Source organism: Heteronotia binoei, chromosome 14 (genome assembly GCF_032191835.1).
Source record: "Heteronotia binoei isolate CCM8104 ecotype False Entrance Well chromosome 14, APGP_CSIRO_Hbin_v1, whole genome shotgun sequence".
NCBI lineage: Eukaryota > Metazoa > Chordata > Lepidosauria > Squamata > Gekkonidae > Heteronotia > Heteronotia binoei.
The window spans coordinates 64327374-64354583 of NC_083236.1; the positions used below are offsets into that span (position 1 = coordinate 64327374).

Consider the following 27210-nt stretch of genomic DNA (forward strand, 5'->3'; position numbering starts at 1 on the left):
TGCGAGAGCCATGGCTGACCCAAGGCCATTCCAGCAGCTGCAAGTGGAGAAGTGGGGAATCAAACCCGGTTCTCCCAGATAAGAGTCCGCACACTGCATCACCACACCAAACTAATAGAAATAAAATTCACAATTGTATCATCTCAAAACCATTACCCCCCCCCCCCCCGGTCCATGGAAAAATTGTCTTCCACAAAACCGGTCCCTGATGCCAAAAATGTTGGGGACCACTGGTGTAGATGACTGGGGAAGGCAATGGCAAACCACCTCGTAAGAAGTCTACCGTGAAAACATTTTGAAAGCAACGTCACACCAGAGTCAGAAACGACTGCTGCTTGAACACCTTTACTTTTGTATTTATGTGTCGCCTCTTGGTAGTCTGTCTCCCCCTTCCCTTTACTTTTGCCAATTTTAAAAGTGCCGTGTGCATTGAGCGCCCTGTATAAAGAAATAATCATTTCAGGAGGAGAAAAAAAAGAAACCTTTTTATTTGACAGGAGAGAACCGTCTCCCCCAACTCGAAAGGTACAGTGCCCCCCCCCAAGCATAATCCCATTGATAATTAAACATTCTTATCGATGAGCTGAGGAGAGGGGTCTGTAAAGCATAAAAAGTATTCCAGTTGCAACTTTAGAAAACCAGCTATGTTATTTTTTTTTTTAACTTCTGCCAACGATCAGGTGACTACAGTCAATTCAAAACCCCGTTCGGTCCCTACTTTTGGGGGTCACAGATTTTATTTTATTTTATTTTAAAAAAAGAGGAGACTCTCAAACTTCAGGAAACATCTATGCCTAAAATTTAAACCAGTTTGGAAGTGTGGAAGTTGCCCAGGGTTTCTAAAAGGGCCAGGAATTTTGACAGATAGCACCCACCATAATGGAGAATGGCAGTTCCAGACCCTATTTGAGGGACTTGGCCACCAAATGGGTTTGAAACTGGTTTAAATTTGCGGAGTAGACATACCCTCCAATGTCAGATTTGATTTTCCAAAGGATGGATAAAGGGACGCCCCTTTTCTATTTGGCTTATATGCAGGGCTTTTTTTTGTAGCAGGAACTCCTTTGCATATTAGGCCATACCCCTCTTATGTAGTCAATCCTCCGAAAGCTTACCGGGCTCTTCTTACAGGACCTAATGTAAGCTCCAGGAGGATTGGCTACATCGGGGTGTGTGGCCTGATACGCAAAGGGGTTCCTGCTACAAAAAAAGGCCTGCTTATATGTGCTTCCAAAACGGAGGTTAGGCAAACCAGAAACCGCAGGGCACTGATAAGTAAAAACTGAAATAAACACCGCGTAACTGTATGTTGCAAATAATTGTGAAGCAATTTTTTTTCATGCAATACTCATATATTATTTACTTAAATTCCACGAATCATTCATGCAAATTAATGAGTCACAATATGTTATGTGAGCTATTGCCTTAGCACGGGTTCCAGAATAGAAGAAATGTGGCCAGTGGAAGTGGCAAATGAAACACGGGTTGAACCTAGGGCTCGCGTAGCTGCACCTGTTGGACTGAGGACTGCTGCCTAAGGAAGAAGTAGCACATTTATTAGTACTGTCTGCATCTATCAACAAGAGGATTACAGACAGTAGACTTTGGTACCTTTTCTTTACAGCATCTAGAGTCGGATCTCTATTTTGAACTGTGCTTCATTTATGGACATTAGCAAGGATTTTGGTTTGTGGAATTTAAGTAAATAATATAAGAGTGTTGCACGAAAGAAATTCGCTTAGCAATTATTCGCAACAGCTATGCCGTGTTTATTTCAGCTTTTTCTATCTGTACTTCCATGCAAGCCCCGTGGAAACAACGGGAGTTCACTCAGAGCCAGCATCTCCCAGAGTGGGCAGCGACGCTATCATGCCACTGAATTTCTCTGGAGACTCCTGTGCGGTAAAGATTTCATACGCTACAATATTCAAGACACAAATGCAGAGATTTAAAAAAACAAACAAACAAACCACCAGTACAAAATAGCACAATCAAGTCATCTGAGATTTGGCTTCCCGTCCCCTGTTTTACTGTTGTTATAGCAACCTTTTTAAAAAAGACAAATCAAAGAAAAAACAACGGAAAAAAAAGACCCTTCCTTTAGGAGAGGGGGAACACAAAGCACACGGCCAAGCAGTTTTGTTAAGGCAAATTATATTCCTCCCTGTTTCTTCGAGAACTGAAACACAGGTTACTGCCTCTCAACCAATCGACACCGTCCCTGCCGGATACCGAAACTCGTGTCCGATTTCGGCGAGAATCGGCTTGGGCCACCAAACAAAACGATGCACGTTCTCAAATCAAAAATCGCCCCCACGGAACCAACAAACAGACAGCAAAATCCCATACTGGTAGGGTTGCCAGCCTCCTGGTGGCAGCTGGAGATCGCCTGAGATTACAACAGATCCCCAGGCGACAGACATCAGGTCCCCTGGAGAAAAGGGCTGATCGGGAAGATGGACTCTATGACCTTGCGGCTCACTGAAGTCCGTCCCCTCTCCAAATTCTGACGTCCCCAAAATCACCCCCAAAATCTCCAGGTGTTTCTCAGCCTGGAACTGGCAACGCTATACCGGAGTAACCGCAGCTGCAAAGCTATAGGCTATTGACTAACAGTTCCATCCCAGGGACAATTATTCCAGTCGAAACCCAACACTTTCCAGGGGTTTAGGCTGGACTAAAAGCAAAGGATAGCACCAGAAATCTCTTGCGCAAGCGCGCCTTCTACACTGGAGCAATGAGTTTAAGCCTCAGCAAACACTGGGGCATCCCAGATCGTACAGCCCACGGCTAAGACTCCAATTCTCCGCAAGCTTTCTTGAGAATGGATCCCGCCAAATTCAGCAGGGGATCGGGCCCGAATGACCGGGTTCAGAGCTGGGATGCAGGGGTGCAGTGTTGTGCAAAATATGTTTGGGACTCAGCCTCCCCCACCCCACCCCAGTGGCATTTGCTTTGTAATAAAAGTCTGTAAAGATCAGATTGCAGCTGACTAATTCTGCATTCATAATTTCTGGATGGGCTTCTACCATCAGAAGCCTCTGCGCGAAGCTCCCGTTCGCTCTCTTAAAACTTTAAGATGAGAGCAAGAAAGGATCCAGCAAGTTCAGAGCAAACCACGAGAACAGAACTTTGAGAGAACTGGGCCACCCGTGCCTAAAAAGCTGTGCAACGTTTGTTAAAAGAGACAGATTGGGGAGAGGGGGGAAGTGGGGGTGAAAAGGAGCGATCAAAGGCAAAAGAGATGATTCACTGGTTGCAACGAGAAGTCAAGGTCTGTTTGGGAAGGTAGGAAGGGGCTTCGAAAGTGCTTCACTGGGCGCTTCCTCCCGCTCGCCTTGGCTTCTCTCTCTGTTTTTTTTTTTTATTTTGAAGATCTGTTGTGCTTCCTTCCCCCTTCCTGATCCGGGCCGTGGCACCAGGAAGGCAGAGTGGGCTCACTCCACCTGCGCGTCGTAATTCGCGCCCCCGGCTTTCTTCAGCTCGCCCTTGATGTAGTCTTCGTCCAGTTCCTTGCGGTCGCTGATCACAAACTCTTTGGCAAAATTCTATGGAAAAGCAAAAAAGGGGAAACTGGCTAAAAATGACATTAGCAAAGGTGAGGAAGAGACATTGGGTGTAGTGGTTACAGGGCTTTTTTTGCAGCAGGATAGGGTTGCCAATCCCCAGGTGGGGGCAGGGGATCCCCCGGTTTGGAGGCCCTCCCCCCGCTTCAGGGTCATCAGAAAGCGGGGGGAGGGGAGGGAAATGTCTGCTGGGAACTCTTTTATTCCCTATGGAGATTTATTCCCATTGGAAATAATAGAGAATTGATCCGCGGGTATCTGGGGCTCTGGGGGGGGGGCTGCTTTTTGAGTTAGAAGCACCAAATTTTCAGTGTAGCATCTAGTGCCTCTCCCCAAAATACCCCACAAGTTTCAAAAAGATTGGACCAGGGGGTCCAATTCTATGAGCCCCAAAAGAAGGTGCCCCTATCCTTCATTATTTCCTATGGAAGGAAGGCATTGAAAAGGTGTGCCGTCCCTTTAAATGCGGGGGGAGGGCCATAGGAAATAATGAAGGATAGGGGCACCTTCTTTTGGGGCTCATAGAATGGGACCCCCTGGTCCAATCTTTTCAAAACTTGGAAGGTCTTTTGAGGAGAGGTGTTGGATGCTATCCTGCAAATTTGGTGCCTCTACCTCAAAAAACAGCTTCCCCAGAGCCCCAGATACCCATGGATCAATTCTGCATTATTCCTTACGGGGATCAGTCTCCATTGGGCAGGGGTGGCCAACGGTAGCTCTCCAGATGTTTTTGGCCTACAACTCCCATCAGCCCCAGCCATTGGCCATGCTGGCTGGGGCTGATGGGAGTTGTAGGCCAAAAACATCTGGAGAGCTACTGTTGGCCACCCCTGCCATAGGGAATAATGAGTGCCCAGCAGACATTTCCCTCCCTCCCCCCCGCTTTCTGTTGACCCTGAAGCGGGGGGGGAGGGCCTCCAAACCGGGGGATCCCCTGCCCCCACCTGGGGATTGGCAACCCTAGCTGCCAGACTGAGTAGACAAGACTGCGTTCGATGGACCAGGGTCTGATTCAACGTAAGATAACTTCTCACTTGTTCATGCGCACAGAATTTTGTAAAACAACACAAAACCTCACGATTCAGACACGGCCTTGTCGATGCGCAAGAAGGAAAGCGCCAACTGTCCGTTCCACTTCCAGCAAGTTTCTAGTTCCTTTGAAACCGCAGCCCTAAGACACACATTCCAAAGACAAGAAACCTTCTGCTTGCCTCACATCCCCCCCACCCCCCGCCTATCCTGTTCTCGGCATGGCCCTGGGAATGAATCACAGCTATTGTGTTTATGCCGCAGGCTCTGGGGCCCACAAACAAGCGTGGCCATTTATCCTGGGCCGGGATGTGGCGACAACCTGAATCGCTTCACGACAACAAGCAAAGACTGAATAACACCCAGGGCAAGCCTTGTCTCTGTAAAATTTGTTTGGCTGCTAGCCTTAGGGGCTTAGGGATTGGTGCAAGGAATCCAGTTTGCTCAATTAGGGTTGTGTTATGTATGTGGAGAGAGCCCAGTGGCACAGAGTGTTAAAGCTGAGGTACAGCAGTCCTAAGCTCTGCTCATGACCTGAGTTCGATCCTGGCAGAAGCTGGTTCAAGTAACCGGCTCCAGATTGGCTCAGCCTTCCATCCTTCCAAGGTCGGTCAAAGGAGTCCCCAGCTTGCTGGGGGGGGAAGTGTAGATGACTGGGGAAGGCAACGGCAAACAACCCTATAAAAAATCTGCCGTGAAAATGTGAAAGCAACGTCACCCCAGAATTGGCAACGACTGGTGCTTGCACAGGGGACCTTTCCTTTTTCCTAGGTATGTAGACTCAAGTGAAGGCTTTGGGGCTTCCTGCCTGGCTCATGGGAGCCATACGAACTGAGCTTGGGGACTTGGGAACAATGGGCTGCAGGATCCAAATCTCTGCCACCCTGGACCATTCACAAGCCCCCGCCAGTTTGAATAACCCAATAATGTGCTTGCGCGGGAATCCTGAGATGTATATAAGTTTGGCCCCGTTGGACCAGTCCCTAGCCTTGTAGTGCAGCCACCAACTATGCTGCAAAGAGCTTGTTATCACTTATGCTTCGACTAATCAATGCATAGACCCTACTATACAATAGGTTGCCAATCCCAGGTGGGGGCAGGTTTGGAGGCCCTCCCCCCACTTTAGGGCCATCAGAAAGCAAGGGGTGGGGAGGGAGGGAAATGTCTGCTTGCCACTCTATTATTCCCTATGGAGACAGATTCCCGTAAGGTATAATGGAGAAGAAGAAGAAGAATTGCAGATTTATACCCCGCCCTTCTCCCTGAATCAGAGACTCAGAGCGGCTTACAATCTCCCATATCTTCTCCCCCCACAACAGACACCCTGTGAGGTAGGTGGGGCTGCGAGGGCTCTCACAGCAGCTGCCCTTTCAAGGACAACCTCTGCCAGAGCTATGGCTAACCCAAGGCCATTCCAGCAGGTGCAAGTGGAGGAGTGGGGAATCAAACCTGGTTCTCCCAGATAAGAGTCCACACACTTAACCATTACACCAAACTGGCTCTCAGTCCGTACACTTAACCACTACACCAAACAGGCTCTCAGAACTAATCCACAGGTATCTGGGGAGGCTGTTTTTTGAGGTAGATGCACCGAAGTTTTAGCACCGCATCCAGCGCCTCTCCCCAAAATGTCCTCCAATTTTCAAAAGGATTGGACCAGGGGGTCCAATGCTATGAGCCCCCAAAGAAGGTGCCCCTATCCTTCATTATTTCCGATGGAGGGAAGGCATTTAAAAGGTGTCCGATCCCTTTAAATGTGATGGCCAGAACTTCCTTTGCTTGTCCCACCCTTGCTCCTGGCTCCACCCCAATGTCTCCTGGCTCCACCCCCAAAGTCCCCAGATATTTCTTCAACTGGACTTGGCAACCCTACGTTCAATGAACGGAAATGTTGCCAGGGTTGATAATAGCATCTCCTGTTAAAGGAGCTTTCTCTGCTCCAGGCCGCAGAGAGCTGTTGCTGTTAGTCACAGTAACCAATCTTGAGCTGCTGCACCCAGGGCTTTTTTTGTAGCAGGAACACCTTTGCATATTAGGCCACACCCCTGTGATGTAGCCAATCCTCCAAGAGCTTACAGGGCTCTTAGTACAGAGCCAACTGTAAGCTCCAGGAGGATTGGCTACATCAGGGGTGTGTAGGGTTGCCAAGTCCAATTAAAGAAAAATCTGGGGACTTTGGGGGTGGAGCCAGGAGACTTTGGGGGTGGAGCCAGGAGACATTGGGGGGGTGGAGCCAGGAACAAGGGTGTGACAAGCATAATTGAACTCCAAGGGAGTTCTGGCCATCACATTTAAAGGGACAGCACAACTTTTAAAATGCCTTTCTTCCATAGGAAATTATTAAGGATAGGGGCACCATCTTTTGGGGCTCATAGAATTGGACCCTCTGGTCCAATCATTTTGAAACTTGGGGGGTATTTTGGGGAGAGGCACTAGATGCTATACTAAAAATTTGGTGCCTCTACCTAAAAAAATAGCCCCCCCCCCAGAGCCCCCAATACCCACGGATCAATTCCCCATTATTCCCTGTGGGAATCATTTTCCATAGGGAATAACAGAGTGCCCAGTAGACATTTCCCTCCCCACCCATGCTTTCTAAAGGGGGGGAGGGCCTCCAAACCAGGGAATCCCCTGCCCCCTCCCTCTCTCTCACACACAAATACTTACTAGATCTTCTTCCTGCAGAACTCTAATTGCTGTGAAAACGAAAGCAAAAGAAAGGGAGGGGCCGTTCTCCATGGAAACTATTACTGACCCTTTCCAATGAAGCCCTTCCTGTTTCCTGCGCAGCCTTAAAGGGGCACACATTTTACAAATGGATCAGGAGCTCTACAACTACATGATGCCTACACGTATGTTCTCCCCCCTCCCCCCGCTTCCGTTTTTTTGGAGAGCGGGGGAGGAGGCTGCAAATTCAGGGGTCCCACGCCAGGGCGGGGGGGTTGGGAAGCCTAGGGGTGTGCCTAGGGTTGCCAAGTCCAATTCAAGAAATATCTGGGGACTTTGGGGGTGGAGCCAGGAGACATTAGGGGTGGAGCCAAGATCAAGGCTGTGACAAGCATCATTGATCTCCAAGGGGAGTTCTGGCCATCACATTGAAAGGGACGGCACCTTTTCAATGCCTTCCTTCCATAGGAAATAATGGATAGGGGCACCTTCTTTTTGGGCTCATAGAATTGGATCCCCTGGTCCAATCGTTTGGAAACTTGGGGGATACTTTGGGAAGAGGCACTAGATGCTGTACTGAAAATTTGGTGCCTCTACCTCAAAAAACAGCCCCCCCCCAGAGCCCCAGATACTCACGGATCAATCCTCCATGATTTTCTATGGGAATAAATCTCCATAGGGAATAACAGAGTTCCCAGCTGACATTTCCCTCCCCTCCCCCCGCTTTCGGACGACCCTGAAGCGGGGGGAGGGCTTCCAAACCGGGGGATCCCCTGCCCTCAGCTGGGGATTGGCAACCCTAGGTGTGCCGCCTAATATGCAAACGAGTTCCTGATTAAAAAAAATAGCCCTGACCATACCTTTGAATAAGGCTGCATCCTGTTTCTGAGAACTGAGAACAGGCATCAGAAGATGCTACGTTGTCGTTTTTATGCACACGGAATAATACACTTTTAATTCGCTTTGCAACTAAATTTCACTGTGTGAAACAGCAAATTTTGTTTGCAGACAATTGCTAAAGTGCTTTGAAAATATATTGAAAGTGCATTATATAGCATGTATGAAAGTGTGACTTTTCTGGCTGTTCAAGAGATATCAGAAAGGAAATGGGAAGCGGCAGGGCCTTCTTTGCCTATTAGGCCACGCCCCTCTTATGTAGCCAATCTCCCAAGAGCTTACAGGGCTCTTAGTACAGGGCCTACTGTAAGCTCCAGGAGGATTGGCTACATCAGGGGATGTGGGGCCTACTGTGCAAAGGAGTTCTTGCTCCAAAAAAAGCCCTGGGAAGTGGACTAGACAGCCCAAGACAGCGACAGTGTTTAGAGAAACTGCCTTTAAGGTGTGGAAGAGCCTGAACTGAAAATGGTCTGCAAAAGTTTAAAAGTCACAGCAGAGCCAATTCCTTTGACTTCAAATAATAATAATAATAATAATAATAATAATAATAATAATAATAATAATAATAATAATAATAATAATAATAATAATAATAATAATAAATTTTATTTCTATCCCGCCCTCCCCACATCGGCAGGCTCAGGGCGGCTAACAACATTTCATAAAAACATACAATGGTTAAAACTTTTAAATTTAACAATATAAAACAGTAAATATTAACTTAATAACATTGAAACAATCCAGTAAGTGCAGTTATTCAGTGGTGTGAACATAAGAACATAAGAGAAGCCATGTTAGATCAGGCCAATGGCCCATCCAGTCCAACATTCTGTGTCACACAGCGGCCATATATATATATATATATATATATATACACACACACACACACACACACACACACACACTGTGGCTAATAGCCACTGATGGACCTCTGCTCCATATTTTTATCTAACCCCTTCTTGAAGGTGGCTATGCTTGTGGACGCCACCACCTCCTGTGGCAGTGAATTCCACATGTTAATCACCCTTTGGGTGAAAAAGTACTTCCTTTTATCCATTTTAACCTGTCTGCTCAGCAATTTCATCGAATGCCCACGAGTTCTTGTATTGTGAGAAAGGGAGAAAAGGACTTCTTTCTCTACTTTCTCCATCCCATGCATTATCTTGTAAACTTCTATCATGTCACCCCTCAGTCGACGTTTCTCCAAGCTAAAGAGCCCTAAGCGTTTCAACCTTTATTACTCCTTTGCACAGTGGTCTTAACCGCATTGGCGGGTGCTTAATTGCCGATCTTCTTAACAGTCCAGGTATGCGAGTTTAAAAAGGGCGGTCTTGCAGGCCCCGCAGAACTGGTCAAGGTTCCGCAGGGCCTGCACCTCCTCGGGGAGTCGGTTCCATAGGGTAGGGGCCGCGATTGAAAATGCCCGTACCCTAGTATTCTGATATTTAGTCTCCCTCGGCCCGGGGATGGTCATTAGATTTTTCCCAACTGATCTCAGTGCCCTCTGGGGTTCATACGGGGAGAGACGGTCCCTCAGGTAGGTAGGTCCTCGGCCATATAAGGCTTTAAAGGTAATGACCAACACTTTGTACTGGACCCGGTATATGATCGGCAGCCAGTGCAGTTCACGTAGCCTCGGCTGTATATGTTCCCGTTTTGGGAGTCCCAACAACAGCCTGGGCGCCGCGTTCTGCACTAACTGCAGTCTCCGAGTCCAGCACAAAGGTAGCCCCAAGTAGAGGGCATTACAGTAGTCCAATCTTGAGGTGACCGTTGCATGGATCACTGTTGCGAAGTCCCGGCGCTCAAGGAAAGGGGCCAACTGCCTTGCCCGCTTCAGATGGAAGAATGCTGACTTGGCAGTGGCTGCTATCTGGGCCTCCATCGATAGTGAAGGCTCCAGTAAAACACCCAGGCTCAAAGAAGAAGACTGCAGATTTATGCCCCGCCCTTCTCTCTGAATCAGAGACTCAGAGTGGCTTACAATCTCCTATATCTTCCTCCCCCCACAACAGACACCCTGTGAAGTGGGAGGAGCTGAGAGAGCTCTCACAGCAGCTGCCCTTTCAAGGACAACCTCTGCCAGAGCTATGGCCGACCCAAGACCATCCCAGCAGCTGCAAGTGGAGGAGTGGGGAATCAAACCTGGTTCTCCCAGATAAAGAGTCCACACACTTAACCACTACACCAAACTGGCTCTTTCAACCACCCTTTCAAGGACAACCTCTGCCAGAGCTATGGCTGACCCAAGGCCATTCCGGCAGGTGCAAGTGGAGGAGTGGAGAATCAAACCCAGTTCTCCCAGATAAGAGTCCACACACTTAACCACTACACCAAACTGGCTCTCTAAGGCACAAAACTTAGAAAAAGAACTGTCTTTTTTCTCTAACCAGCGGGTAAACATCGGCCCAGCGGGTTCTCATAAGGAAAGAGAATTGAAACTTACCAACCTCAGTACCCCGCTCCATTGCACAACACACGTCCAGAAAACTGCACTAATGATTCAAGGCTCTTGACCTCAAAGGATCTCTACAGTCGACATTTCCAGGCAGAACATTCCAGACAACTTACCTGCACTACTTCTTTAACCAAAGTCTTGTCGGTGCCTGTTTTGGCTCTCTGCAGGCCGCTGACGCTCTCCCCGATCCAAGTGATCAGGGCAAACTTGACCCGCTTGCTCATGGCGTCCCCGGTAGTAAATCGGACAAACCCAAACAACCGGATATCATCTGGAATGAAAGCAGATAGGAGAATTGGTGGTGAGGGTGGGGGCAGTTGGCTTCAAGAACTTTTGTCTTATTTGCTTGTCAATAATTCCATTGAGAGTGCGGCTGAGTTTCCAAAGTAAATTCATTCTATAGTAATGACAAAGAAGCTTGTAAATTTTCTTTAAGTGCCCTTTGTGAAATTCTTAAAGAACGCATTGTCTCTTGGTCTGTAACCTTCTGGTGTTCTTCCCTTTTGGCTTACGATTCCCCAAGTGGGGGCAGGAGATTCCCCAGTTCAGAGGCCCTCCCCCCGCTTCAGGGTCATCAGAAAGCAGGTGGGGGTGGGGAGGGAAATGTCTGCTGGGCACTCCCATTATTCCCTATGGAGACCGATTCCCATAGGGTATAATGGAGAATTGAACTGGGGCTATCTGGAGCTCTGGGGAGGGGGCGTTTTTTGAGGTAGAGGCACCAAATTTGCAGTATAGCATCCAGTGCCTCTCCTCAAAAGACCCTCCAAGTTTCAAAAAGATTGGACTGGGGGGTCTAATTCTTTGAGCCCCAAAAGGAGGTGCCCCTATCCTTCATTATTTCCAAATGGAGGGTAGGCATTTAAAAGGCATGTGGTCCCTTTAAATGTGATTCCAGGACTCCCTTTGGAGTTCAGTTCTGCTTGTCCCACCCTTGCTCCTGGCTCCACCTCAATAGTCTCCTGGCTCCACCCCCAAAGTCCCCAGATATTTCTTGAATTGGACTTGGCAACCCTCAATGCCCTAGAGTCCACCTTCCAAAGCAACCATTTTCTCTGGCATCTGCAGGGGTGGAATTCTAGCAGGAGCTCCTTTGCATATGAGGCCACACCCCCTGATGTAGCCAATCCTCCAAGAGCTTACAAGTCTCTTTTTTGTCAACTCCTGGAGGATTCGCTACATCAGGGGTGTGTGGCCTCATATGCAAAGGAGCTCCTGCGAGAATTCCACCCCAGGCCATCTGGAGATCAACTGTAATCCCAGGAGATCTTCAGCCACAACCCTAAACTGGATGCAGCCATAACAGAAGGTTTCGTGATGCCTTCTTGCTCCGACCGCCCCAAATGAAGCAACGTTGCACCAGCAGTTCCTTTTTGAGTGGTCAGATGCAAGCATCCAGCAGCTGAGCGGCTGCCTTGCCGCCTTCTTACATGCATCTTTCTTTCCAAACCGCCTCTTGATTCTGAATGGAAATTGCCCTCCCCTGCCGTTCTGCTTTCTGAAAAACTGACTGTCCTTTCTGCAGGTCTTGCGACAAAGCCTTATCGTTTCTTGTTTTTAAAAAAAGCCAACTTCCCTTCAAAAGAGGAAACGCCGCCCGGCTCCCCTGTGCACACAAGCGGCTTTCCTTGCCAGGAAGCCCAAAAATATTGCTGAGGTCTGGAGGAAACACAGCTGTTGCACAGATAATCTCCGCCCGATGCCTAGCAGACGGGATGCAGTTGACGGGGCCCCAGTTGCATGGACAGGTCTGCTGAAAAGCAGAAAGGGGCTCTTGTCCCTGGGGTTGCCGACCTCCCAGAAGTACAGTTAATCTCCAAACTGCATGCATCACTTATTATGTATGCATTTAAAAGAAGAAGAAGATACTGGATTTATATCCCGCCCTCCACTCTGAAGAGTCTCAGAGCGGCTCACAATCTCCTTTACCTTCCTCCCCCACAACAGACACCCTGTGAGGTGGGTGGGGCTGGAGAGGGCTCTCCCAGCAGCTGCCCTTTCAAGGACAACTTCTGCCAGAGCTATGGCTGACCCAAGGCCATTCCAGCAGGTGCAAGTGGAGGAGTAGGGAATGAAACCCAGTTCTCCCAGATAAGAGTCCGTGCACTTAACCACTACACCAAACTGGCTCTCCAGATGAAACAATTCTTCCACCCCTCCAAGAGAAAACGGCTGCTTCAGAAGGGGGACTGCATGGTGTTATAGTCGGGTCGCCAATCCCCAGGTGGGATTATAACAGGAAAAAAGGGAGAACACAGTAAATGGGATAGGCAATAGAAGTTAAACAGGCTCGTAGCATCTGGTTGAATTAGGGTTGCCAAGTCCAATTCAAGAAATAGCTGGGGACTTTGGGGGTGGAGCCAGGAGACATTAGGGGTTGAGCCAAGATCAAGGCTGTGACAAGCATAATTGAACTCCAAAGGGAGTTCTGGCCATCACATTTAAAGGGACGGCACACTTTTTCAATGCCTTCCTTTCATAGGAAATAATAGGGGCACCTTCTTTTGGGGCTCATAGAATTGGATCCCCTGGTCCAATCTTTTTGAAACTTGGGAGGTATTTAGGGAAGAGGCACTAGATGCTATACTGAAATTTTAGTGCCTCTACCCCAAAAAACAGCCCCCCCCCGAGCCCCAGATACCCGCAGATCAATTCTCCATGATTTTCTATGGGAATAAATCTCCCTAGGGAATAACAGAGTTCCCAGCAGACATTTCCCTCCCCTCCCCCCGCTTTCTGACGACCCTGAAGCAGGGGGAGGGTCTCCAAAGCGGGAGATCCCCTGCCCCCATCTGGGGATTGGCAACCCTAGGTTGAATGTATCAGGTTGAACTGGCTGTGGCTCCTATATGAAAAATGTACACAATTAAGTATTTTGTAGTGGTAAGTTTTTCACTGAAATATTTATTTTTGAATTTTTGGTTCCATTCAGCTGTGTGCTCTCTTGCTCTGTCATTATCTTGGTTTATTCCAGATTGAGAGTAAAGATGTAATAAGAAGAATCATAAACATGGGTCAGTACTAATGGCTGTTACTCCTGAAAAAACATAGGAAGTCTACTGATGAAATGGGCCTCTGTCCGGATGCTCATTGACCTTTTTTTTGCAATATGGAAATGTTAATATTGGACTGCTTTAACAACATGAAGCATGCCTAGTTTACAATATGAAACATGACTTCTTTGCAATATGGAAATGTTAATATTGGACCTCAATTGGAATATGAAGGATGCCTAATTTATAATATGAAATACATGAATGAATATTTATTATGATATGAAGTTTGTAAATTTTAAAATGTTGAGCATTAAAATATATGAGAGTCTTTTTAATTGATTATTATATTCTTTGTTTACCATCACAGTAGTTGTTTAACTTCTATTGCCAATCCCCAGGTGGGAGAAGGGGATCCTCTGCTTTGGAGGCCCTCCCCCCGCTTCCGGGTCATCAGAAAGCAGGGGGAGGGGAGGGGAATGGCTGCTGGGAATTCTAATATTTTGTATGGAATCTTGTTTCCATAGGAAATAATGGAGAGTTGATCCATGGGCAACGGGGGCTCGGGGGGCTGTTTTTTGAGGTAGAGGCACCACATTTGCAGCATAGCATTCAGTGACTCTCCTCAAAATACCCCCCAAGTGTCAAAAAGATTGGACCAGGGGGTCCAGTTCTATGAGCCCCAAAAGAAGGTGCCCTTATCCTTCATTATTTCCAATGGAAGGAAGGCATTTAAAAAGATGTACGCTCCTTTAAATCTGATGGCCAGAACTCCCTTGGAATTCAATTCTGCTTCTCACACCCTTGCTCCTGGCTCCGCCCCCAATGTCTCCTGGCTCCATCCCCAAAGTCTCCTGGCTCCACCCCCAAAGTCCCCAGATATTTCTTGAGTTGGACTTGGCAACCCTATGTTCTGCCCTCAAATCTCCAGGCACTTGGCAACCCTCTTTGTCCCTTGAGCAGTTGAGCCCACGGAAGAATTTCAGAAAACGCAGCTTCACTCTTCCCATCTGAACTCTGTCTTGTACTCAACAGCCACTGAGAGAGGAGACCATAGCCTTAAATCTCTACCGAAATAGAGAGAAAACAGTACCTTTGGCATTCTGCCACGTTTCAAATTTGCATCCTATGTACTTGAAAATTAAAAGGGACTGGATTTGAGAAGGCACCCTGGCGGAGACAACTGCTCTAATCTGTTGCAGCTAAAAGAAGATCCATGCAGCCTCTTAAAGATTAATATGTTTTGGGAGGGACGGTGGCTCAGTGGTAGAGCATCTGCTTGGGAAGCAGAAGGTCCCAGGTTCAATCCCCGGCATCTCCAACTGAAAAGGGTTCAGGCAAGTAGGCATGAAAAACCTCAGATTGAGACCCTAGAGAGCCGCTGCCAGTCTGAGTAGACAAGACTGACTTTGATGGACCGAGGGTCTGATTCAGTAGAAGGCAGCTTCATATGTTCATATCGTATTTGCATTTGTGGACTCAAAAGTCTGGTGGCCCTTTGAAAGACTCGGGTTGCTATATGAGCCATCAGGTGTTAAGTCTTCAGTGCAATGTGAGACCCTGCTTTTCTTTCCTTCTGAAAACTGTAAAAGATGTAAATGATTTTTTTCAAAATCATGCCAAAGCCATTCCGATAACTTTTGTGACTAGCACCGGACGAGCGGTGGTAGACGAGCCATGTTGCTTTTGAGTCAGACGAGGGGTGGCCAAAACTTGCTTAATGCAAGAGCCACTTAGAATAAATGTCAGATGTTTGAGAGCCGCAAGACATGAATGTCAGACATCCGAGAGCAAAACAGATGGGGAGGGAGAGGTTGAAAGAAAGCAACTTTTAATTTTAAACGCATTCTCCTAGCTGCTGGGTGGCTTGGCAAAGTGATTGAAAGAGACAAATGCCTTTTACAAGCTGGCTGACAGGGCAGTGGGGACTTTGAGAGACACACAATATGTGCGAAAGAGCCACAGGTGGCTTCTGAGCCACAGTTTGGCCACCATTGAGTCAGACCAAGACCATCCGTGTGACTGGGAATAATATTTCGCATCTGCAGAGCCCTTCCAGGCAGGTCCGGCCCTAGACAAGGCTAATTTTTCCCCTCCCTGCACTGATAACGTCACTAAGTCACATGGGGGGGGGGTTGCCCAATCAGCGCTTCCCAAAGGCCAGCGCCCTAGGCAATCACCTAGTCCGCCTGCTGGCAGGGCCACCCTGCTCCCAGGTGCTCAAAGCATCTCAGATACACCTTCTTGCTTTCAGGCAAGCCGAGGTGGGCCAAGACTGGCTTGATCGAGGGCGCCCGACGAATGTTCACTCTCAACTGCGCTGTCCTATGCGGATACGTTCAGAGGGGAGCTGCGTTAAAAGTCAGCAGTTGGAGCGGTTCGATGGGAACTCATCAGCACCTGAAAGACCAACCGGATTTTCCCAGGATACAAGCCTTTGAGAACCGAAGCTTCCTTTGCCAGATACAAAGAGGGTTGTCGCCGGGGCTGTTTTTGGAGCAGGGACTCCTTTGCCTATTAGGCCACACACCCCTGATGTAGCCAGTCCTCCTGGAGCTTGCAGCAAGCTCATAAGAACATAAGGGTAGCCATGTTGGATAAGGCCAACAGCCCATCCAGTCCAACACTCTGTGTCACACAGTGGCCAAAAAAAACCCAAACCAGGTGCTATCAGGAGGTCCATCGGTGGGGCCAGGACACTAGAAGCCCTCTCAATGTTGCTCCCCTCCCCAAGCACCAAGAAGACAGAGCATCAATGCCCCAGACAGAGAGTTCCAACAATACACTATGGCTAATAGCCACTGGTGGACCTCTGCTCCAGATGTTTATCCAATCCCCTCTTGAAGCTATCTACGCTTGCAGCTGCCACCACCCTGCAGTTCTTTGGAGGACCGGCTACAACATAAGAGGGATGTGGCTTAATATGCAAAGGAGTTCCTGCGACAAAAAAGTCCTACAAACATCTAAAAAACAGTATCCCAGAGAGTGAGAGGCAAACTTTCATATTCACTTCATTTATATCCAGCCTTTCTTCCCAAAGGGGTTTATAGGGCTCCATTTTATCTTAACCCTGAGAGGTGAGTTCAGCTGAGTGTGTGTGTCTGGCCCATGATCCCCCAGGAAGGCTTCATGGGGATTCGAACCTGGGTCTCCCAACAATCCTAGTCATTTGCATATTAGACCACACCACTGATGTCACCATTGTTTCACACAGGGCTTTTTTGTGGGAAAAGTGCAGCAGCTACTCATTTGCACTCACCCTCTGACACCAAGCCAGTCAGAACTGTGTCCCTGTGCATTCTTGCTCCAATAAAAAAAAGCCCTGGAAATTCCTGAAGATTTTGGGAGCAGAGCATGGGAGGTAGGGTTGCCAATCACCAGTTGGGGGCAGGGGATCCCCCAGTCTGAAGGCCCTTCCCCCACTTCAGGGTCATCAGAAAGCAGCTGGGGGGGGAGGGAAATGTGTGCTATGCACTCCATTATTCCCTATGGAGACCAACTCTCATAGGGTATAACAGAAAATTGATCTGTGGGTATCTGGGGCTCTGGGGGAGCTGTTTTATGAGATAGAGGCACCAGTTTTGCAGCATAGCATCCAGTGCCTCTCCTCAAAACACCTGCCAAGTTTCAAAAAGATTGGACCAGGGGGTCCAATTCTATGAGCCCCCCAAAAGGTACCCCTATCCTTCATTACATCTAATGGAGGGAAGGCATTTAGAAGGTGTGATTCACCTTTCAGTGTGATGACCACAACTCCCTTTGGAGTTCAATTATGTTTGTCACAACTTTGATCCTGGCTCCTCCACCAAAGTCGTCAGATATTCTTTGAATTGGACCCGGCAACCCTATTGGGAGGTAGCAGTCCCCTGTGGCCCCCGACAGGGAACTGTTTTTTGCGTGTGCAAAGTGCGCGCGGCGCAATGGCATCACCCACAAGCGATGTCATCACATCGATGACGTCGCACACTTGCCACTCTAGGCATTTCCGGGAAAACTCTATGGTTTTGACTACAGAGTTTTCCGTCCCAAAATGCTAGAGCGTCTGGGGATGCCATGGACTCAACCCTCTAAAGCATCCATTTTCTCCAAGGGAACTGATCGCTGAAGTCTGGAGAGGAGGTGCTCTCTCAGGGGATCCCCAGGCCTCATCTGGAGGCCTGGCAACCCTACTTTGCCCCCTGGACCATGCCACTTTAGTTCAGGGCCCAGTAAGTCGCTCGCTCTCAGCCTAAGCCACCTCACAAGGTCATCAAGAGGACCACCGTTCCGATTTGCTGCTAAGACTCCCCTGCAAGGTTTCTTTGGCTTCCAGAACATGATTTAGGAAGATGATGATTTTGGATTTATATCCCACCCTTTATTCTGAATCTCAGAATCTCAGTGCGACTCACAATCTCTTTTACCTTCCTCTCCCCCAAGAGACACCCTGTAAGGTGGGTGGGGATTAGAGGGCTCTCACAGCAGCTGCCCTTTCAAGGACAACCTCTGCCAGAGCTATGGCTGACCCAAGGTCATTCCAGCAGCTGCAAGTGGAGGAGTGGGAAATCAAACCCATTTCTCCCAGATAAGAGTCCGCACACTTAACCACTACACCAAACTGGCTCTTTCAAGCACCCTTTCAAGGACAACCTCTGCCAGAGCTATGGCTGACCCAAGGCCACTCCAGCAGCTGTGAATGGAGGAGTGGGAAATCGAACCCAGTTCTCCCAGATAAGAGTCCGCACACTTAACCACTACACCAAACTGGCTCTTTCAACCACCCTTTGAAGGATAACCTCTGCCAGAGCTTTGGCTGACCCAAGGCAACGCCAGCAGGTGCAAGTGGAGGAGTGGGGAATTCAACCCGGTTCTCCCAGATAAGAGTCCGCACACTTAACCACTACACCAAAATGGCTCTTTCAACCACCCTTTCAAGGACAACCTCTGCCGGAGCTATGGCTGACCCAAGGCCATTCCAGCAGCTGCAAGTGGAGAAGTGGAGAATCAAACCCGGTTCACCCAGAGAAGAGTCCACACGCTTAACCACTACACCAAACTGGCTCTTTTGATGCCCAAAACCCTGGACTTTCCTGCTACGCTTAAGCGGAAACATCTCTCTCTGCTGCTGTAGAGGAGAAATTAATTGCACAGCCCACACCTGAAAAACACATAACCTGATCAGGACTTCCAAAGTCCACTTCCTCTCAAAGCCCGGGTGGTGCTCTTTCTCCAAGTGATTTCCTGCAAGGGTGGACAAAACCAACCAGTACTTCGGAGCCCCGTGAGAGTACTTCTCTATATAAAATAGAATAGCTTTGTACAGGGCTTTTTGTTTGTGTGTAGAAAAAGCCCAGCAGGAACTTTACTTTCTACTTTCCGCAGGGCCTGTAAGACCGAATTGTTCCAACAGGCCTTTGATATCTAACCGGGAGAGATTGCCACCCCACATCATTATAGAGTACATATGAACATATGAAGCTGCCTTCTACTGAATCAGACCTTTGTAGATTTCCCAACCTTCCCACCCTGGCGGGGGACCCCAGGATTTCCAGCCTCTTCCCCCGCTCCCCCAAAAAAACGGAAGCGGGGGGAGGGGGGAAACGGCACCAAGGAACGTGGCGAGCCACCCCATCTCGGAGCGGGTGACGCCGCTGCGCGGCTGCCGCCTCTTCTCCACTTCACCGTGGCTGCTCCTCCGAGATGGACTCAGGCTGGGCCCATCTTGGAGGAGCAGCTGGGATGGGGCGGGGAGGGGGTGGCAGCATCGCCCGCTCTGCCTCTGAGGTGGAGTCAGGGGGGGTGGGGGAGGGCCAGGAGTGTGGCGGGCCACGAGTCTGGGTCCTTCTAGGACCCGGACTCGCGGCTCGCCGTGCTCCTGGCCTGCCTCCACCCTCCCCTCCCCTTCTCTGGTTTCGCCTCGGCTGCTCCGTGGCTGCTCCTCCGAGATGGGCTCAGGCTGGGCCCAACTCGGAGGAGCGGCTGCGGTGGAGCGGGGAAGAGGCGGCAGCAACGCGGCGGCGGCGCCCGCTCCACCTCTGGGGTGGAATCGGAGAAGGGGAGGGTGGAGGGAAGGAGTTCAATTGTGCTTGTCACACCCTTGCTCCTAGCTCCACCCCAGTGTCTCCTGGCTCCACCCCCAAAGTCCCCAGATATTTCTGGAATTGGACTTGGCAACCCTAGACCCCTGGTCCATCAAAGTCAGTATTGTCTTCTCAGACTGGCCGCAGCTCTCCAGGGTCTCAAGCCGAGGTTTTTCACACCTATTTGCCTGGACCTTTTTTTGGAGATGCCAGGGATTGAACCTGGGACCTTCAGCTTCCCAAGCAGATGCTCTGCCACTGAGCCACCATCCCTCCCCATGTGATCACCATCAGAAAAGAAGAACTCACTTATATTTTAGTGATACAGCACCAAAAAACGGTTTTAAAATCTTAAATATGCTTTCTTGATTTTTATTGGTTTTAACATATGAAACAACATATGAATGTTGTCAGCCACCCGGAGTCCGCTTGCGGAGAGGGCGGGATAGAAATTTAAAGTACTAAATAATAATAATAAACTTATTTGCATATTAGGCCACACCCTCTGATACCAAACCTGTTGGAACTGTCCACTCCTGCTAAAAAAAAAGGCCTGGTGTTGCATATCATTGCCTGCCTTGCCTTTGAGTAAAATGCAGACTACAAAAATAACAGAACTGCTAAAAAGTGGGTCTGTTTACCGCCACAGTGTAATAATCTGTGGGCTTGCCAACCTCCAGGAATGGTCTGGAGATCTCCCAGAATTACAGCTGCTCTCCAGATGGCAGAATTCAGTTCCCCTGGAGGAAATGGCTGCTTTGGAGGGTGGTTAAGTGCACAGGTTCTCATCTGGGAGAACCGGGTTTGATTCCCCACTCCTCCACTTGCAGCTGCTGGAATGGCCTTGGGTCAGCCAGAGCTCTCGCAGGAGTTGTCCTTGAAAGGGCAGCTGCTGTGAGAGTCCTTTCAGCCCCACTCACCTCACAGGGTGTCTATTGTGGGGAAGGAAGGTAAAGGAGATTGTGAGCCGCTCTGAGACTCCGTCCTTGAAAGGGCAGCTGCTGTGAGAGCTCTCTCAGCCCCACCCACCTCACAGGGTGTCTGTTGTGGTGGGGGGGAGGTAAAAAGAGATTGTAACCACTCTGAGATTCTGGGTGGGATATATATCCAACATCATCTTCTTCTTCCAAACCCTGCCCTTCTTATGCATCACCTCCAAATCTCAAGGAATTTCCAAACTTGGAGTTGGCAACCCTACAGCTAATGTCTTTGACCTTTTAGCAACAGAGGAATCTGAAGAGGTTAGCAAGTGATGGATGCATTTCCAGGCTGTGAAAACCAATCCCCAGAAACTGAATTGCTGTCAGGAGCGGGTCAGGGTGGGATTAGTTGGCAACTATAGGGGAAAGCCATGGCAAACCACTCCGTAAAAAGTCTGCCATGAAAATGTTGTGAAAGCGACATCATCCCAGAGTCGGAAAAGACTGGTGCTTGCACAGGGGACAGTGTGATTAACAGATATTATCACATTTTGACATGTTACTGTTTTATTGGTTTCTCACACTCAGGCTACCCAGATCAAAGGTTTGCTCAGTTTGTTAACTCTACTATTCTGTCGTTGGGTCTTAAATTTGTACCATTTTGCATTCTTGTGAATCCAGTAGTTACATTCCAACTTGTTCTTACAGTCTGTTTTGAATCCTTGTGTAATCAATTCATAGAATTAAAAAAAATATTTTTAACAGATTTAACCGACTACAAAAATCTCAAAAAATTATTAACACAGAAAGCAAAGGTGGATTACATCGTTGATTTATACATTAATTAATATTCTTACATACTACTCGGTCTCTTTTCATTTATCTCGTCTCTATATTTCTATAATTCGTTTGTTACTCTTTTAAATCCATTCGTTTCCTCATCTTTTACTCTATTTTGTATCCAAACACAGAGCTTCTCCCATTTTTTATTAGCCGTTTTGCATTCTAAACCACTGCCTGCCAGCTCTGTGTAGCTCTGCCCACTGTCCCTGATCCCTCGTCTGATGAAGCGTGCTCAGAGCACACAAAAGCTGACGTTCCAAACAAAACTTTGTTGGTCCTAAAGGTTCACCTTGACTAGGGTTGCCAATCCTCAGGTGGGGGCAGGGGATCCCCCGGTTTGGAGACCCTCCCCCCGCTTCAGGGTCGTCAGAAAGCGGGGGGAGGGGAAGGAAATGTCTGCTGGGAACTCTTATTATTCCCTATGGAGATTTATTCCCATAGAAAATCATGGAGAATTGATCTGCGGGTATCTGGGGCTCTGGGGGGGGGCTGTTTTTTGGGGTAGAGGCACCACATTTTCAGTATAGCATCTAGTGCCTCTCCCCAAAATACCCCCCAAGTTTCAAAAGGTTTGGACCAGGGGGTCCAATTCTATGTGCCCCAAAAGAAGGTGCCCCTATCCTTCATTATTTCCTATGGAAGGAAGGCATTGAAAAGGTGTGCCGTCCCTTTCAATGTGATGGCCAGAACTCCCTTTGGAGTTCAATTATGCTTGTCACAGCCTTGATCTTGGCTATACCCCTAATGTCTCCTGGCTCCACCCCCAAAGTCTCCTGGCTCCACCCCCAAAGTCTCCTGGCTCCACCCCCAAAGTCCCCCGATATTTCTTGAATTAGACTTGGCAACCCTATTGACAGGAAATGCAAACCAAAATCCAGATGGCGGTGAGGAAAGGAAGGAGCCTATGAACTGGCATCTGCCCGCCAGCCCAGAGGTTGGTGCGTTTTGCAAAAGCAGAGAGGAGGAAGGGGGTGGGTGGGAAATGATTTGCAGAGAGGAACAGGCTGTCAATGAAAAACCGAGCCACAATCCTTCCCATTCAGGCTGATCCTTCTTCCCTCCCTCCCTCGCCCTCCCTCTCCCACAAGTCTTACCCTATAAAGTAAACATTAAGGAGAAAGGCTTGGAAAAGCAGAACTTGGAGGGAGATTAAAATACAAATCCTGTTAACCCTTAAAGGCTACAGAGTTTTGCAGCAGGCTACAATACAGCGACCAATCCCCAAGTGGGCAGGAACAACGGGGGAATCACAGCAAGGATATATACAAAAAACAAAATACATGGCTGTGATATGAATAGGCTACCAAACTTTTAAATGATTTTTAAATATGTTTACATGCTTTTTAAATATAAAACTGCTTCAGACTTAATGTATTGTTTGGAGATAAAGTTTTTGTTTCACCCCTGGGTCCTTGAAATACATCATACTAGTTCATAAGAGAAGCCATGTTGGATCAGGCCAACGGCCCATCCAGTCCAACACTCTGTGTCACAGAAGAACATAAGAGAAGCCATGTTGGATCAGGCCAACAGCCCATCCAGTCCTACACTCTGTGTCACAGAAGAACATAAGAGAAGCCATGTTGGATCAGGCCAACGGCCCATCCAGTCCAACACTCTGTGTCACAGAAGAACATAAGAGAAGCCATATTGGATCAGGCGAATGGCCCATCCAGTCCAAAACTCTGTGTCACAGAAGAACATAAGAGAAGCCATGTTGGATCAGGCCAATGGCCCATCCAGTCCAACACTCAGTGTCACAGAAGAACATAAGAGAAGCCATGTTGGATCAGGCCAATGGCCCATCCAGTCCAACACTCTGTGTCACAGAAGAACATAAGAGAAGCCATGTTGGATCAGGCCAATGGCCCATCCAGTCCTACACTCTGTGTCACAGAAGAACATAAGAGAAGCCATGTTGGATCAGGCCAATGGCCCATCCAGTCCAATACTCTGTGTCACACAGTGGCCAATATGTGTGTGTGTGTATACTGTGGCTAATAGCCACTGTTGGACCTCTGCTCCATATTTTTATCCAATCCCCTCTTAAAGCTGGCTATGCTTGTAGCCATCACCACTTCCTGTGGCAGTGAATTCCACGTGTCAATCACCCTTTGGGTGAAGAAGTACTTCCTTTTATCCGTTTTAACCTGTCTGCTCAGCAATTTCATTGAATGCCCACGAGTACTTGTATTGTGAGAAAGGGAGAAAAGGTCTTCTTTCTCTACCTTCTCCATCCCATGCATTATCTTGTAAACCTCTATCATGTCACCCCGCAGTCGACGTTTCTCCAAGCTAAAGAGCCCCAGGCGTTTTAACCTTTCTTCATAGGGAAAGTGTTCCAAACCTTTAATCATTCTAGTTGCCCTTTACTGCACTTTTCCCAGTGCTATAATATCCTTTTGGAGATGCGGTGACTAGAATTGTACACCGTATTCCAAATAAACAACCTGTACTAGAGTTTTGTTATTTACATTTTCAAGGCGGCTCCTTCGTGAAGCCTTAGTGCTTGTATCCAATTTGCGTGAAGAGTCTTGTGGCCAGCGATGGAGTGGAAGGCCTTGCTATGCTTCTAGCAAAAGGAACTGGCTTACTCCCTTGTAATCTACAGCACAAGTGGAAGAGATCGTAATACTGAAGAAGTGGGAACACGAAACACGTCTATTATATTATTAACTGGTTGTGTGTATGCTGTATCAGTTAAATACTACATGGGCTCTATTTATAAGGATCCAAATGCAATTCATGGTCGCCAGTGTGCACTTGTGTGTCAAATGCGTTAAGTCTGAAGCAGTTTTATATCTAAAAAGCATGTAGGCCTATTTAAAAATTATTTAAAAGTTTGGCAGCCTATTCATATCACAGATGTATTTTGTTTTTTGGTATGAATCCCCAGGTGGGGGCAGGGGATCCCCCAGTTTGGAGACCCTTCTGCCGCTTCAGGGTCATCAGAAAGCAGGGGGAGGGGAGGGAAATGTCTGCTGAGCACTCCATTATTCTCTATGGAGACCGATTCCCATAGGATATAATGGAGAATTGATCCACGGGTATCTGGGGCTTTGGGGGGGCTGCTTTTTGAGGTAAAAGCACCAAAATTTCAGCATAGCATCCAGTGCCTCTCCTCAAAATACCCGCTACGTTCCTAAAGGATTGGACCAGGGAGTCCAATTCTATGAGCCCCAAACGAAGGCGACCCTATTTCCAGTGGAGGGAAGGAATTTAAAAGGCGTGCAGACCTTTTAAATGTGATGGCCAGAACTCCCTTTGGAGTTCAGTCATGCTTGTCATACCCTTGCCCTGGCTCCACCCCCAAAGTCTCCTGGCTCCAGCCCCAAAGTCTCCTGGCTCCACCCCCAAAGTCCCCAGATATTTCTTGAATTGGACCTGGCAACCCCAGACTGCAATAAAACAAAACAAGTCCGGAAGAAAGGTGGCCTATTGAAGGAGATGATCTTGCTGTCCAACCACTAGAGAGCCAGTTTGGTGTGGTGGTTAAGTGCGCGGACTCTTTATCTGGGAGAACCGGGTTTGATTCCCCACTCCTCCACTTGCAGCTGCTGGCATGGCCTTGGGTCAGCCATAGCTCTCTCAGAGTTGTCCCTGAAAGGGCAGCTGCTGTGGGAGCCCTCTTAGCCCCAACCACCCCACAAGGTGTCTGTTGTGGGGGAGGAAGGGATAGGAGATTGTGAGCCGCTCTGAGACTCTGAGTAAAAGGCGGAATATAAATCCAATATCTTCATCTTCTTCACTAGTTTATTTATCTGTTTTTAAAATCAATATGTGGAATTCAAATCCTCCTTGGCTCAGGGACTTTCTGCAACAGCAGCTGCTGCCCTGTCTGGTTATAAACAGACCTAGTGACTTCCAAAGAGCATTCAACGCTTACCTAGTTTGTGCATTTGTTTAGCTGTATAATAATAATAATATTTTATTTCTATCCCGCCCTCCCTGCCGCAGCAGGCTCAGAGTGGCTCACAACATATAATAAATGCAAAGTTACAATATAAAAACTTTATATCAGTACAATACATGATTTGCTAATTAAAACCATTGCAATTAAAACCATCAAAAGTTAAAAACTAACATTTACAGGTGCTATGTTCTGGATGTTCTCCTCATTGTAACTTATGATGGCCGTATGTAGTAGACTAAAATCCATATTAAGCGAAGGCCAGTTGGAAAAGGGTAGTCTTGCAGGCCCTAAGGAATTAACCAAGACTCCGCAGGGCCCGCACTTCATCCGGTAGTTGGTTCCACCAGTGTGGAGCTGCGATCGAAAAGGCCCTTTCTCGCTAGGGTTGCCAAGTCCAATTCAAGGAATATCTGGGGACTTTGAGGGTGGAGCCAGGAGACTTTGGGGGTGGAGCCAGGAGACATTAGGGGTGGAGCCAAGATCAAAGCTGTGACAAGCATCATTGATCTCCAAGGGGAGTTCTGGCCATCACATTGAAAGGGACGGCACACCTTTTCAATGCCTTCCTTCCATAGGAAATAATGAAGGATAGGGGCACCTTCTTTTGGGGCTCATAGAATTGGACCCTTGGTCCAATCTTTTTGAAACTTGGGGGGTATTTTGGGGAGAGGCACTAGATGCGGTGCTGAAAATTTGGTGCCTCTACCCCAAAAACAGCCCCCCCCCCGAGCCCCAGATACCCGCGGATCAATTCCCCATTATTTCCTATGGGAATAGATCTCCATAGGGAATAACAGAGTTCCCAGCAGACATTTCCCTCCCCTCCCCCGCTTTCTGATTACCGTGAAGTGGGGGGGAAGGCCTCCAAACCGGGGGATCCCCTGCCCCCACCTGGGGATTGGCAACCCTATTTCTCGCATACTCTTCAATTTGACCTCCTTCGACCCAGGGATTGTCAACAGATTTTGTGCAGCTGATCTCAGCACTCTCTGGGGTACAGGTGGGAAGAGACGGTCCCTAAGGTAGGCAGGTCCTCAGCCATATAGGACTTTAAAGGCAATGACCAGCACTTTGTAATGAATCCGGTATATAATCGGCAGCCAGTGCAGTTTGCGCAGCCCCGTCTGAATGTTCGGGAGTCCTAGTAACAGGCTGGCCGCCGTATTCTGCGCTAGCTGCAACTTCCGGGTTTGGCGCAAGGGCAGCCCCATGTAGAGGGGGTTTTTAAATCTGTTTTAAATTTAATTTGCACCCCAGCTTTGGAAAAGGGAGTCTCAAATAGTTCTTCAATGAAATACAAAGCCTATTCAGACAGCTAAGATCTGCACCACATGGCATACTTAGTAGATTTTAAAGGGATAGATCACGAGATCTGCAGCATATGGAGATCACATCGCATGCAGGCCCCAAATCAAGGGGGGGTGCCTCAATCTCAGTCAATTAATCTCAGATGTTTCAATGCCTGGTCGTACAATCCTAAAGAAAGCTATGCCCTACCAAGTTAATTCAAGGGAAGGGGTTTAGAGGGGCAGACGTTTGCTTAAGATAAGAAGAAGAGATTGGATTTATATCCCACCCTTCAATGGGAGTCTCAGAGCAGCTTACAATCTCCTTCCCTTCCTCTCCCCACAACAGACCCCCCGTGAGGTGGGTGGGGCTGAGAGGGCTTTGAGAGAGCTGCTCTTGAGCAGAACAGCTCTGAGACAACCGTGACTGACCCAAGGTCCCTCCAGCAGTTGCATATGAACAACCAGACCCTCGCTCCATCAAAGTCAGTAGTGACTACTCAGACTGGCGGCAGCTCTCCAGGCTCTCAAGCTGAGGTTTTTCATGCCTATTTGCCTGGACCCTTTTTTGGAGATGCC

General features: G+C 48.2%; 1 protein-coding gene across 1 annotated transcript in view; it reads right to left on the bottom strand.

The window, feature by feature from the left end:
- Positions 1-466: 466 nt before the first annotated feature.
- Positions 467-27210, bottom strand: part of COTL1 (coactosin like F-actin binding protein 1) — a 39981-nt gene continuing 13237 nt past the window's right edge. Inside the window, exons 3-4 of the mRNA XM_060253931.1 lie at positions 10731-10888; positions 467-3548 (exon numbers count right to left, since the gene is read on the bottom strand). Of these exons, the coding sequence (XP_060109914.1) occupies positions 3438-3548; positions 10731-10888 (269 nt within the window). The 3' untranslated portion in view covers positions 467-3437. The remainder of the gene's footprint in view (positions 3549-10730; positions 10889-27210) is intronic.